The 12,081-nt window shown below is 33.9% G+C and overlaps 5 protein-coding genes across 5 annotated transcripts; 1 reads left to right on the top strand and 4 right to left on the bottom strand.

Moving 5' to 3' along the window:
* Window positions 1–69: 69 nt before the first annotated feature.
* BX664DRAFT_90195 (uncharacterized protein) lies at window positions 70–753 on the bottom strand. Its single transcript, XM_051549788.1, has 4 exons — window positions 638–753; window positions 469–564; window positions 283–400; window positions 70–215 (listed from the first exon to the last, which is right to left on the bottom strand). Exons 2-4 carry the CDS (start codon window positions 519–521, stop codon window positions 132–134), a joined length of 255 nt encoding a protein of 84 aa, XP_051401031.1. The 5' UTR covers window positions 522–564; window positions 638–753; the 3' UTR covers window positions 70–131.
* BX664DRAFT_364524 (uncharacterized protein) lies at window positions 634–3,870 on the bottom strand (the record flags this gene model as incomplete). The annotated part of the gene is made up of 12 exons (XM_051548426.1): window positions 634–711; window positions 782–1,016; window positions 1,115–1,968; window positions 2,048–2,126; window positions 2,221–2,330; window positions 2,406–2,552; window positions 2,633–2,711; window positions 2,772–2,926; window positions 3,035–3,352; window positions 3,430–3,510; window positions 3,573–3,670; window positions 3,753–3,870. The coding sequence occupies 12 exons, from the start codon at window positions 3,868–3,870 to the stop codon at window positions 634–636; spliced, it is 2,352 nt and encodes a 783-aa protein (XP_051401030.1).
* A 690-nt stretch (window positions 3,871–4,560) lies between these two features.
* BX664DRAFT_384125 (cytochrome c oxidase subunit IV) lies at window positions 4,561–5,755 on the top strand. Its single transcript, XM_051549163.1, has 3 exons — window positions 4,561–5,094; window positions 5,197–5,328; window positions 5,411–5,755. The coding sequence occupies exons 1-3, from the start codon at window positions 4,893–4,895 to the stop codon at window positions 5,545–5,547; spliced, it is 471 nt and encodes a 156-aa protein (XP_051401029.1). The 5' UTR covers window positions 4,561–4,892; the 3' UTR covers window positions 5,548–5,755.
* Window positions 5,756–6,432: 677 nt separating this feature from the next.
* Window positions 6,433–9,478, bottom strand: BX664DRAFT_293723 (uncharacterized protein). The gene is made up of 9 exons (XM_051542061.1): window positions 9,007–9,478; window positions 8,818–8,931; window positions 8,191–8,734; window positions 8,006–8,097; window positions 7,832–7,938; window positions 7,613–7,730; window positions 7,360–7,542; window positions 6,928–7,288; window positions 6,433–6,850 (listed from the first exon to the last, which is right to left on the bottom strand). The coding sequence occupies exons 1-9, from the start codon at window positions 9,019–9,021 to the stop codon at window positions 6,567–6,569; spliced, it is 1,818 nt and encodes a 605-aa protein (XP_051401028.1). The 5' UTR covers window positions 9,022–9,478; the 3' UTR covers window positions 6,433–6,566.
* A 131-nt stretch (window positions 9,479–9,609) lies between these two features.
* BX664DRAFT_327627 (armadillo-type protein) lies at window positions 9,610–11,874 on the bottom strand. The gene is made up of 2 exons (XM_051544447.1): window positions 11,783–11,874; window positions 9,610–11,699 (listed from the first exon to the last, which is right to left on the bottom strand). Exons 1-2 carry the CDS (start codon window positions 11,826–11,828, stop codon window positions 9,649–9,651), a joined length of 2,097 nt encoding a protein of 698 aa, XP_051401027.1. The 5' UTR covers window positions 11,829–11,874; the 3' UTR covers window positions 9,610–9,648.
* Between the last annotated feature and the right edge of the window lie 207 nt (window positions 11,875–12,081).

The raw sequence follows: 12,081 nt of genomic DNA, 5'->3' as shown, positions 1-12,081 counted from the left end.
GAGATGGTATACAATGACCCATTTTTTATGTACTTCCCCATGCGCAAAGTAGAAATAAACAATAAGACATATATATAAAAGTTTTTATTATATGTGTTTAAATGGAGCAATAAGTATAAATAATATCTAATCTAATCAATCAACTTGGCAAACGCCATGGTGTTTTTTGAAAAATAATCAGCAATCACTGAAAATCCATCATCTTCGTTATCCAACTATAATTAATAAGAAATGAATGAGTAATTTGATATTATTGTTTATTACTATAAAATCAAAATTTACCTGATCAAAGAAAAGATCATGTCGATCAGCACTAGCTTCTTGCGCATGTCGTATTTCTGATATCATTCGATGTTGAACTGAACATTGTGGGCATTCGTTGTCATTTTCACCAAGACATCTATCATAGCAAATACAAATAAGAGATCATTTTTTTCTTTTTCAATACAATTCTTTTTAAAATATTACCTTTGATGATATGAATGACGACAGAGAAAATGTACAGCAGGTAAATCAAGCATTCCTTCACATCCTGTACATTTCTGAACTTGGAAAATACGAGCACTAAAAATAAATGATATGAATAAATAAAATATATCTCATAAAGAAGATAATTCTTTTTTTTTTTTTTTGTTACCTAGTTTTCAATTCTTCGATTTCCTTGCGTCGCTTTTCAGTTTCTTCACGGTAACTCTGGATTAGTTCTTTGTTCTATAAATAAAAGTATGAGAAAAGCGATTCATAAAATCTGAGAGGTCTTTTTTTTTTTTTTTTTTTTTACCTGTTGTAATTCTTTGCGTTCATTTTGGATTTTTCGTCCAATATAGCTTTTCAATAATCCAATGGTAGCAACGTTACTACGAGACAGGGCTTGAATGACTTGAATTGGGGGCAAAAGGTCTTGTTCATCGATATGGCGTAAGACAGAAAGAAGTTCTGATGTTGATTTTGATAGAATTTCAGGAGTAGATGAAAAGTATGTGAGCACCATTGGATACAATGAAGGATCCTTGGGTCTATAAAATAATAGTAATATTAATAATAATAATAATTAATTAGTCAGTTGCTTTTTTTTTTTTCCTTTGTTTAAAAAAAAAAAAAAGAATCGTCATACCCATATTTGCGTACACCTTCAATGACTCTATCAGTTTCTTGCTTTTCCATCCAGAATCGAAGTATATCAGTATACATCTCCGTCTTTTCATATAGATAAACAATTCCTTCATCAAATTTTTTCAGTTGACATAAGACTAGAGCTTGATTGGTATCATATTGTACTGTTTCATCCTTGAGTAAAGCCAATGCCTTGAGCTTGAACTCCTTGGATCGTTTGAGTTGTTCTAACTGTGCATGCTTAGGTCGAGGTGAACTAACAGGACTTGTCGAAGTTGTTGGATGTGGCTGTTCATCCATCAGATACAATTCCAGTAACGTATTCCAGATCGCTTTTCGTTCTTCTTGTACATGCTGAGATAAGGTAGATCCAAGTCCATTTGCTGTTGTCTTGGTTATATCATCGCTGGATGATCGTTCATGCGACCGTTGCTGCTGATGATGATGAGTATTGATTCCACCCCATCGAGTTTCTAATATTCGTTCCAGAAAAACAGCAAGACAATCAGGTCTATCCACAAATGATGGCATGAAGGTACGAGGTGAAGGAGGATTATAACTAAGTCCCGATTGTAGTCCACTACTGGTCCGTTGATGATGCTGACGAGGTGATGCCATTGCTGGAGAACCTTCGGCAAAGGGTAAGTGTGCTAGTGCATTACTGTTTTTAACGGATGGAGTTGGTGATTTGGTGGATGAAGTGCCAATAGGTGAGATAGATCGACCATTTGGTGTAGTAGATGGTGCAGATGCCAATGGTAAAGTCCCAGTGCATAGTTCGACAAGTAATTGGGTAGTTTGATCAGGTTGATGACTGAGTAACGTCTTGCTGTATTTTTGGAGATTCTTGTCAGCCTGTTAAATAATGATGAAATTAAAAAAGTATAAAATCAAATGTGTCTCTATATTTTTATTTTAGATCATTAATGATTACCTCGTGAGGACCCAAATGTCTGATATAATGAAGTGCTGTATCATAATCCCTCATATCTTCAATGACAATATCAAGGTATCTAAATGTGGAAAAAAAAAGATGATATAGTCAAGACATAATCTCATTTTCATTTCATGTCCCAAAATAATAAACATGGATAAAAGTCAACTTACAAATCATGTTCATGGAATTTTTTGGCAAGGTAAACAGCATGTTCATAGTAACCAGCTTGACGACATACATTGATAGCAGTTTCCAAATCAAAGTTCAAATCAGCATCCGTCTAAGGAAAAACATAGAAAAAAAAAACCTATTGAGAAAATCATTCCTATTTTAATTCATCCAAGTAGCTCTATACCTTGATGAATTGATCCAATCGAGAGACATCCTTCAATTTTGTGTAGCAATTCAATAACAGAGTAGTATGATCAGCATTGGCAAGTCCTTTGGCATGAAGTTCTTGGAGATAGTTAGTCAAGTTATAAATACGTTGAGCATCTAAAAACTAGAATAATAATAATAATAATAATAAAAAGACTATTTAAGACTTTTTCCCTCATATTTGTTCATCTATAAAGTTTTTACTTTTCGAATCACATAAGAAGGCTCCAATTGACCAATGGTTCTGATATACTGATCGATTGCTCCATCATAGTTTGCGCGTCTAAATTTTAAAAAAAGAAGGAATAAGTGTGATCGAAACGGATGCTGATAACTTACTTACGAGTATAAATGATCACCATATTTCTTGAAAATATCTGCAATACTTGCATCATCGTATTTCTGCATATGTGCGAGATTGATTGCCAAAACATAAAGATTCAATTTGAATAGAATTTCAAGTTTGGTTGGGGTATCCTTTTCATCCAGGCGGTATAACTTGTAACAAATGATAAAAAAAAATAAAAATAAAATACATCAGTATATAAGATCTCTTTACCATTATTTTCGATCTTTTTTTTTTTTTTTTCCTTTTCTTCTATTTACCTTTCCATCCAATCCAACTACCCAAAGAGAGTTCCATTCACAGAATACACCACGAATACCTCCAGTAAACGTTCCCACATAAGCTACAAATTTATTGGCAGTATCGAATATTGTCACCTTGGTCAGATCATTCGTTCCACTATTTCGATTTGTATTGACACCAATAGATGTACGAGATGGTGTTGAAAGTTGAGTTGATGTTGTTACTGGTGGAGAAATAATCATGAGATAGTGTGATTTGAACCAAGTCAAATATGATTTTGGTGTATCATATGCAAAACAAGGTCCTCTTCCAGTTGGATCATATAAATAGACAGCCTAGTGAACAAAGTACAAAATAAATTCATATATTAATCATCACCCAGTAAATTGTTTTATATAAATATTTATGTTACCTCATCTCTTCCAACCACCATATCTTGAGTATCAGTCATCACTGCACATCCCAATCCACATCCTTGTTCATCCAATGTCACCTAAATAACATCATGAGCTTCATTATTGCCATAAATTCATAATATAAACATAAGTTGCTTACAGCGGTAGGTTTGCTTGCAGTTGTATTGTAAGACATGACACTTGTTGTTGTGACCATAAAAAGAATAGTTGATTTAGTTTGTTCTCTAAATCCAAGACCTAAATAAAAAAAAAAAAAAAAAAAAAACACAAATATTAAACATTAAATCTTAATTCATTATATTTTTTTTTTTTCATTTACCTGTGATCGGTTCCTGTCCTTCATAAATGACCTTTGGTTTGGGAGTTCTATCTTTGATGAGATCTAGCCTATATAATAAGACAGTACCATTTGCTAGACCAACTGCCATTTGTGACATATTTTCTACCGTGGCAAATGTTGTGATAGGAAATGGTTTTTCACTATGTTGAATTTTGATATTTCTTAAGCAGTGTGGTTGTATCGTATCGCTAGTACTTTTTCCGCTAGTATTATCCAAATCCCAAACTTTGATAGCAGGTGTATGTTGAGCATCATTTTCTTCCTAGAAGAAGGAATAATAGTTTTAATTGAATCATCTATAAAAGTATCCATGGTAATTTTCTTTTTTTTCTTACTCCAACACTGATAAGAATATTTTTTTGTTTCAATAATTTCAAATGGGTAATGCGACCACCATCATAAGCGAGAAATGACTGTGCCTTGAATGATTTATCTACGATATAGATATGACCTGACGAATGTATTTTCAAAAGGTTAAGGATAGATATATAAAAAAAGTCACATTCGAATAATATATATTTATTTTAAAAAAAAGGATATCAGCTAGAACAACTTGACCACGACCGGCAGTAATGACACCAATGTCAGACTTCTTTTGATATATAAAAAGGAACAAGATGAGTTGAAAAAAAAAAAAATTAAAAAAAAAAGGCTTCCTTACTTTGAATATAGCTGGCGACTTGGATGAGTCGTTTGGGTCCTGTACTTGTTGTTTATCAAAAAAGTTGAATTGTCTCCACTGAGCCAAAGACATTTATTAAAAAAAAAAAAAACAAAAAGGGGAAGATAAAACGAAGGAAGAAACTTGAAACGGTTACAAGAAGAAAAAGAAAAAAAGCGAAAAAACGGAGATGGAAAGACGAAGCATGAAGCACAAACTGGTCACCTGACTTTGAAACCTTTCTTTCATTACTGTAGAAGAAATAAGCCACTTACTAAAAAGGAATAACTACGTCAGTTCTCATATTTTGCGTTAGTTGGTTGGTTGAAGGGGGGTGGTTTGTGGAAGTGAATTTTTTTTTTATATCGCGCCCTGCTCTTTTGTTTTGGTCCTTAGTTTTTTTTTTATCTGACTCTTCTTTACATTCCCCCCTCTCTCTTTTTATAGTCTTTGTAATCATGTTCCGCGTTGCCCTTCGTACTCAACAACAAGCTACTCGTGCTGTCGGTCGTCGTAATGCTTCTACTGTTGCCGTCCAAAACTTGGAAGGTCGCTGGAAGACTTTGTCTACTGCCGAACAAAACACCATCGCCAAGCAACTCGAAGAAGCTCAAAAAGGTGACTGGAAGGCTCTTACTGCTGATGAAAAGAAGGCTTCTTGTAAGTTGATTCAACAATGTTATAAGTTTTTTTTTTTGTTTTAAGAAAAAAGGAAGATTCAATTTTTTTTTTTGTTTCTCATGGGTTGATTTATACTTTTAGATTACATTGCCTTTGGTCCTCATGGTCCTCGTGAACCTTTGACTGGTCCCGGTCACACTCAAAAGGTTATCGCTGGTACTCTTGCTGTTCTTGCTGTTTCTGGTGGTCTCTTTGCTCTTATCCGTACTGGTGGTAAGTGGAAATTTCAAAAATCAGAAGGATGATGATCTGACTACTGTTATTAAACTTTTTTTTTTCTTATCTTTTTTTCCAGGCAAGGAAACCCCTATCACTGTCAATAAGGAATGGGAAGCCGCTACCAACGAATACCTCAAGAGTCAAAACTCCAATCCTATCTCTGGTATCTCTTCCGAAGGTTACAAGGGCACTGGTTATATTGTCTCCAAATAAATTAGATAATGTTTTTTTTGATCATTTTATTTTTACTTTTTACACTACTTTCCCCTAGTTTATTTGCGATCTTTATAGAAAAATATACTCTTCTTTTTCAATTTTTGATGTTGTACACATACATACGCTCTACTTAGTTGGTGCATTTTCTTTTTTCTTTTTTTGTCACACTCTTCCATCACCACAATAAAAACATTGTTTGTCTCAAAAAAAAAAAAATCTTCATTACATAATATTCCTGATACATACTCTATGTAAACATCTTTCGTGCATCATTGTCATAATTACTGGTTTTTTTCCATGTGAAGCACGTTAATTTTTTTTTCTTTTTCTGCGTTTGATTAGAGATTTGTTTGCATTGGGTTTTGAATGTATTTGTGAAGATCCTTGTTTTATATTACGGAAACGGATGATGGATGATTAAAGGAACTTTCTTTATCTTTATTATAGTCTTCTTAATGATCATCATCTTTTCCTGTTTAGTAAATCATCATCCGATGAGTGATATAAAGAACATCCCCTTTTATTCTTAGCATCCCTATGAAAAAAAAAAAAAAAAAAAAAAAAACAGTAATATCATATCATATCATACATTTATCCATCCTTCTCATCGATCATCTAAGTATTTAATATCGAGCAACAATCAAATCCATCCTCAAAGCACTATTACTGTTGACCACAATCATCCATCATCATCATCATCATTACCATTTTTTACTTGATTTTAGTTTTTAATAGCTTTTTATTACTTTTTTGTATTTTTTGTTGAATAATAAAATAATAAGAATAATAGGAAAAAAAAAGATAGAAAGAAAATCAAACGAATGAATAAAATAAGAATAATAGTAGAAAAAAAAAAAACAAAAGAACAAAAAAGAAACCCCTGGTGGACACAAAAAAAAAAAAAAAAACAGGGGAAGGGGAAAGGAGTCCAAAGGCACACAAAATAAATAAGATCAATTGGATGGAGGGAAGGACACAAATGGTAAAAATATATATAAAACAAATAACAAGTAAACCTAACACTTCATATAAAATAAAATATAAGCAGTTTGTTCATTTTGTTGTTGTTGTTGTTGTTGTTGTTGTTGTTGCTGTTGTTCAGGTGTTTGGGTATTTTTTTCGGTCACCAAGACATCTTCTTCCTTGACCGGGACAATGGTTGTATCATCAATATGGAGCCATTCGCCATTTTGTCGTTTGATATCACAAGTATAATGTCCACCACCCGCAGAACTACCATGATGATAGACTACACCAAACAGTTGATAATTGACAGGAGGAGAAGGTCTTGCCATCCAATCTATCATTCACAAAAAAAAAAAAAAAAAAAAAAGATATGAGCGATCATTCATCTATACAACTTAGAACTTATCTTACCTGGCTGGATTGTCATTTTTGAAGAATAAGTCACTTGTTTTCGTAATTTTTGAACACCTCCGACATTGTCAAAGACAAATCTCTTGACATGAAGAATCAACACAGGAGGAAGGTTTTCCAGATAAACTTGTTTTGTTGCATCCACACGAATACCTTTGGGGGACATGTAATCATGCATGATTTCAGGCAATGTCATGTTGCGGATGGCATCTTCAATAGAATGAACACTATCAGGTTGAATATCCAAAGGTAATGATTGATATGGTTCCACAGTAACGGAATCTTTGGCACCAGGACATCGCAATACAGATCGACCAGTACCTCCAAATATCCTCTTGATAGGCGAATCTTCAAACCCAGTCTATATCAAACAAATAAATAAGTAAAAATCATGTTTCCTAATTTTTTTTTTCTATCACTCTTTTATTTTACCGTTCGTAAACTTGCTGTTTTATTCTTGTGTCCAACTTCAAGCCAATCGTTTTGTCCATTTCCAGTTGTCCGTTTCTGTTCTTCCTCTCGTTTTTCCATTTGTTCCTTCAAAACGCCTACCATTTCTTCATGAAGTCCATCCAATAAGAAACATAGAAATTCTTCAGCATCTTCTTGTCGACCCTATTACGCGATATTAAAATCAATATGAGAAACATACTCTTCTTATATTTCTATTTTTTTTTTTTTTTACCCGAAGTGAATCAAATCGCTTTTGTCCACGGAGAGCGTCATAAACATATTCAGGTACAAAAGGTTCTCCATAATCAACATCTTGACTTTGAGGACGATATTCGTTGATGAATTCAATCCTATATATATATATATATATATATATATAGATATGTAAAAAGGATGTCAATTGTCAATTTTTTATTGACATTTAATATATTTTTTTTTATTCTTAACTTACAAAGAATCCAATAATGGCGTTTGACTCTTGAAACTATGAACAACATGTTGGCCAATGGTTTTGACAAGATTGTAAAAAGGAGGACAGTGTGAAAGAGGTTGGAGAATCTAAATCAACAAAATATCGTGAGTATTAATCTTCTATTTTCTAACATTTGATTCTTTTTCTACTTACAACATTCATAAAACAGGTGTTGACATTATTGATCAATCCGCGAGGTTCCAGTAGAGGTACTTTATAAGAAGGTTCGTATTGATGTATAATATCTACATATGTATATATAGAAACAAAGAAAAAAAAAATAAGAGAACATAAGAATGAGTGTCATTTTAATCAGAAAATTTTTGATTTTAACATACCAGCAATACCGGTGAATTTCTTGGGAGTGGATACAGTTGTTGTTGAATGACCAGAGACAGCTGTACGAGTTTGTTGAGAAGAAGTAGATGTTGTTGTAGATTTCACTTTGTCACCTGTTGGTTTCAGTAGAGAAGCCCAACTAGTCGGTGGTTTAATAGCAGGAGAAGCAGGAGTTGTAGTAGTACCGTTTGTTTTTGTTGAAGTGGGTGTAGTTGTTTTAGTTGTTGTTGTTGTTGCTGTTGAAGAAGGAGATGTTGCTTTATTTGTAATTGTGTTGGTTGGCGCAGCCGTTGTTATTTGTGATGAAATTGTTGTGTCATTTGATTTTGTGTCCAGAGTTGTAGTTGGCGGTATTTGTGACAAAGATATTGATGGTGATGGAGTTGTTGAGGATGTGGAAGAAGAGGATGCTGAAGACGTTGGTAATGATGATAAAGATGAGGAGGAGGATATATCAGGTTTTGTCATATTTGTCAGTTTTGAAGCTATAGATTGTTTTGGTTTCCTTCTTCGTCTTCGTTTGATACCAGTAGCAAAAGGTGTCTAGCAAAAAAAAAAAAAAAAAAAAAAAAAAAAAAAAAAAAAGTTAGAACATATAGTTTTCATGTTGAATAATTTCAACTTACTTTGCTTGGAGGGATTAATGATATACCAGCTTCGGTTAATACATTGTTAATTTCGTCCCGAGTAACGTCCCCGAAACAAATGGCAGTAGAATAGATTTGCATTGGTGAAAGTGTCTATTGAATAAACAAAAAAAAAAAAAAAGAAATATAAATAATAAGTATAATTAAATATATAAAAATATATATTACCTTTTGTGATGGCATGATGTTTTTATAAAGAAGAGGGAATGGATTGATATGTATAAAAAAAAGATGATGGTAGCTAGACAAACAGAGAAAAAAAAAGGGATAAAAATAAAAAATAATAAAAAAAGGTGTATACAGTCTATGTAAGAATAAAGTAAAAGAGTAAGTTGTAATATACAGAATAAATGGTTTGAATCAAGTAATATAAATATCGAAGTTAAAACAGTCGGGTTGACCTAAACATAATATGAAAGTTGTATATAATGAATTAAAAAGAAACGTATGATACGCGGTCAAAAAAAGAATATAATGAAGAGGGGGGAGGAGTAATATAAATACTTTGGTATATATAAAAAAAATAAACAGAATTCGAGTAAGATAAAAAAGAAAACTGTAACCGTAATGTAATGGGTGAGGTTAAAGTAAGAAGAAGAAGAAGAAAAAAAAAAGGAATAAATGACGTGGAGAAGCGATGACAAAGACCAAGAGAGGAAGAAAAAAAAAAAAAAAAAAAAAAAGAGGAAAAAAAAAAAAACAAAATGTGGAAACACAGTGAAGAGACACACACACACAGAGAGAGACGACAAATCACCCAGCCACCAAAAATAATTTCAAACAACGATGCCGTAGCACACATTTTTTATTCTATGCTTTCAATTCAACCCCATTTTGGACAAATAATTTCAATACTTCCATAGCTGCACCTCGGATTACATTCACTTGACATTTTTTCACTATTTCTACTAATTTTTTATCACCATGTTCCTTGACCAATTTTTCCACAGCTTCTTTTCCAAGATGATTCACTAGACAGCGGATGATTTCGATTCCTCGGTGTTGTACCTCTACTTGTTCTTCTTCATCAATCAGTCGTACTATGCGTTCATAGCCCTTATCCACCTTGGTCATCATCGTACATGCACCAGAACTATTTCCAAGTATAGCCAAAGCCCCTGATGCTGCCCGTCGAGTAGCACTATCTTCATGATCTGATAATATCATCAACAGTCGAATACGATTTTGTGAGCCTGGTACTGATGGATCACTGTAGCGTTCAAATACTGGTTCACAAAAGGTCATATTGCACACCATTTCCGTAGCTGCTCGTTGTACCATGTCATTGGATGAGAGTTGAAGATTTTCAAATACTGACATACCATCCGCATCTTCAATCATATTCCGTACTTGATCATCCATGGAAGCCATATTAGTCAATGCCATCAATCCTTCAAATTGTCTTAATTGACTGTCGTCCTTGCATAACATAAGGAGAGGTCGTACAAGGTCGAGCATTTGGGTTGCTGTGAAAGCCAATCTTGGATCTGTTGTAATGGCCAATTTTGCTATTGCCTGAGTCGCTACCACTTGATATAATTCCTGTTTGTTGTTCTTGTTATTCGTTGTTATTGCTAATGGTAATAATCCCTTAACGATCCCTTGTTGTAATAATTTTCCACGTGTTGATTGAGGTGTCACTAGATTCAAATATGTCTGAGCTGCCACCATACGTATGTTAGTACTTGAATTCTTTGATAATACCATCAGAGCCATAGCACATCCTTCATCCACTACTTTGTGTACACGTTGATCTACAGCCTTGTCAGAATCACGTTCATCTTCTTCTCCAGTTGACGCTTTTGATTTTTTTGCATTCGCCAGATCCCGTAATTTCTTCATTTGACGTTGTTGTTCCGAAAGTATAGGTTTATACATAGTAATATTTGCCAAGATTGTGCCGATTCCAAAGAGTAATGGATTGCTATGCCTACTTGCTGCATTGATAGAAAGTGCTGATAATGCTTTCAAAAAAGTGTCATCACTAGCAAGAGCTTCCTTGACACCAGGTTCTACCGAAGAGTAAGCCAGACCTTCGACTGCTGTAAGCATTATTGACATATCACTTGATTGAGAGATTACTACACTTTTCAAACTTTCCATAAGATCATCACTACTAAGTTTGACCCCCTTCATCGCTTGTTCCAAAGACGTATCCAAATCATCATCTTCAGTTCCACCATCTTGTTTCTGTCGTTGAGGCTCCATAGATGTTTGGGCTTGAAGTTTAGTCAATGTAGTTCCAGCTGCTGCTTTGAGTCTTTCACTATAACCACAATTTTTGACTTTGTTTCCATCATTACTACTACCATGACTAGTAGCAGCCACCTTGACCAACCATGGACAACTATATTTGATAATCAGTTTCCGACATGACTTGTCACCAGAAGCAATCGCCAGTACTTCCAAAATCGCCATCTGTACATCTTCAATTTCGAATTCCACCACGTCCATCATATCTTCGACCACTCCTTCTTGACATAAAATAGCAGCACCCACTGTAATACTTGTTTGGAAGATAGCATGTAAAGTACGATAAGCTAAAAGTTTGTCGACGTTTTTCCCACTGCCTAAACAATGACTAAAGCACTGTGCACATTGTTCAATGATAAAAGTGATAGGATAAGAAGATGAGGTATCATTGTCAGTCCCAGGATTGAAGAGTTTCGTAAGGATCATAAACGACACAGCGCGTACACTAGCAGAGGTATCAGTTGGGTTCCCACACGCCCGTAAGACTTGAACAAAGTCAGGTGAAGTAACAAATGACTTGATTCTTTTGGTATCAGATGGATCTGCTAATGTTGTGGTGAGATGTTCGCGTAATTGTTGGACAATACTATCTTCTTCCTTGGTGTTGTCTGTCAGAATAGAAAGAGAAATAGGAGAGAGAGAATAAGTACCACAAATATGGTTTATTTATTTATTTATTCTTATCATTTACCATTGCTGGTATCCTTGGTTGATGCTTTTTGATCTTGTGTATCCATCTCAAAAAAAAAAAAAGACAATATATAAAAGTTGGTTCAAAAGAAGAAAAGGGAAAAGAAAGAGGAGAAGAGAAAGTATTTTTGATTTATCACTTTCTACTTGTCACTCGAGATAGTTGAAACACCGCTGACAAGCACTACATAGATTTTCATATCAATATCCCATCATATCATCAGATCATCATAATACATATCATATCATTACATTCATCATATCACAACACTCGAAATGAAAAGAAAACAGAAAACAGAA

Source organism: Halteromyces radiatus, assembly GCF_025201355.1.
Source record: "Halteromyces radiatus strain CBS 162.75 chromosome Unknown BX664scaffold_3, whole genome shotgun sequence".
NCBI lineage: Eukaryota > Fungi > Mucoromycota > Mucoromycetes > Mucorales > Cunninghamellaceae > Halteromyces > Halteromyces radiatus.
This window is presented reverse-complemented; position numbering and strand designations above follow the sequence as displayed.

Excerpts from the sequence above, each read along its gene's own strand:
- BX664DRAFT_327627 (XM_051544447.1), bottom strand. The coding sequence starts at position 11,828 with ATGGATACACAAGATCAAAAAGCATCAACCAAGGATACCAGCAATG. Across the intron at positions 11,700-11,782 it reads AACCAAGGATACCAGCAATG|ACAACACCAAGGAAGAAGAT; the intron begins GTAAATGATAAG and ends CTATTCTGACAG.
- BX664DRAFT_293723 (XM_051542061.1), bottom strand. Across the intron at positions 7,939-8,005 it reads ACACCTGTTTTATGAATGTT|ATTCTCCAACCTCTTTCACA; the intron begins GTAAGTAGAAAA and ends TTGTTGATTTAG. Across the intron at positions 7,731-7,831 it reads ACGCCATTATTGGATTCTTT|GATTGAATTCATCAACGAAT; the intron begins GTAAGTTAAGAA and ends ATATATATATAG.
- BX664DRAFT_384125 (XM_051549163.1), top strand. The coding sequence starts at position 4,893 with ATGTTCCGCGTTGCCCTTCGTACTCAACAACAAGCTACTCGTGCTGTC. Across the intron at positions 5,095-5,196 it reads TGATGAAAAGAAGGCTTCTT|ATTACATTGCCTTTGGTCCT; the intron begins GTAAGTTGATTC and ends TTATACTTTTAG. Across the intron at positions 5,329-5,410 it reads TGCTCTTATCCGTACTGGTG|GCAAGGAAACCCCTATCACT; the intron begins GTAAGTGGAAAT and ends CTTTTTTTCCAG.
- BX664DRAFT_90195 (XM_051549788.1), bottom strand. The coding sequence starts at position 521 with ATGCTTGATTTACCTGCTGTACATTTTCTCTGTCGTCATTCATATCAT. Across the intron at positions 401-468 it reads CGTCATTCATATCATCAAAG|ATGTCTTGGTGAAAATGACA; the intron begins GTAATATTTTAA and ends TTGCTATGATAG. Across the intron at positions 216-282 it reads ATGATCTTTTCTTTGATCAG|TTGGATAACGAAGATGATGG; the intron begins GTAAATTTTGAT and ends TATTAATTATAG.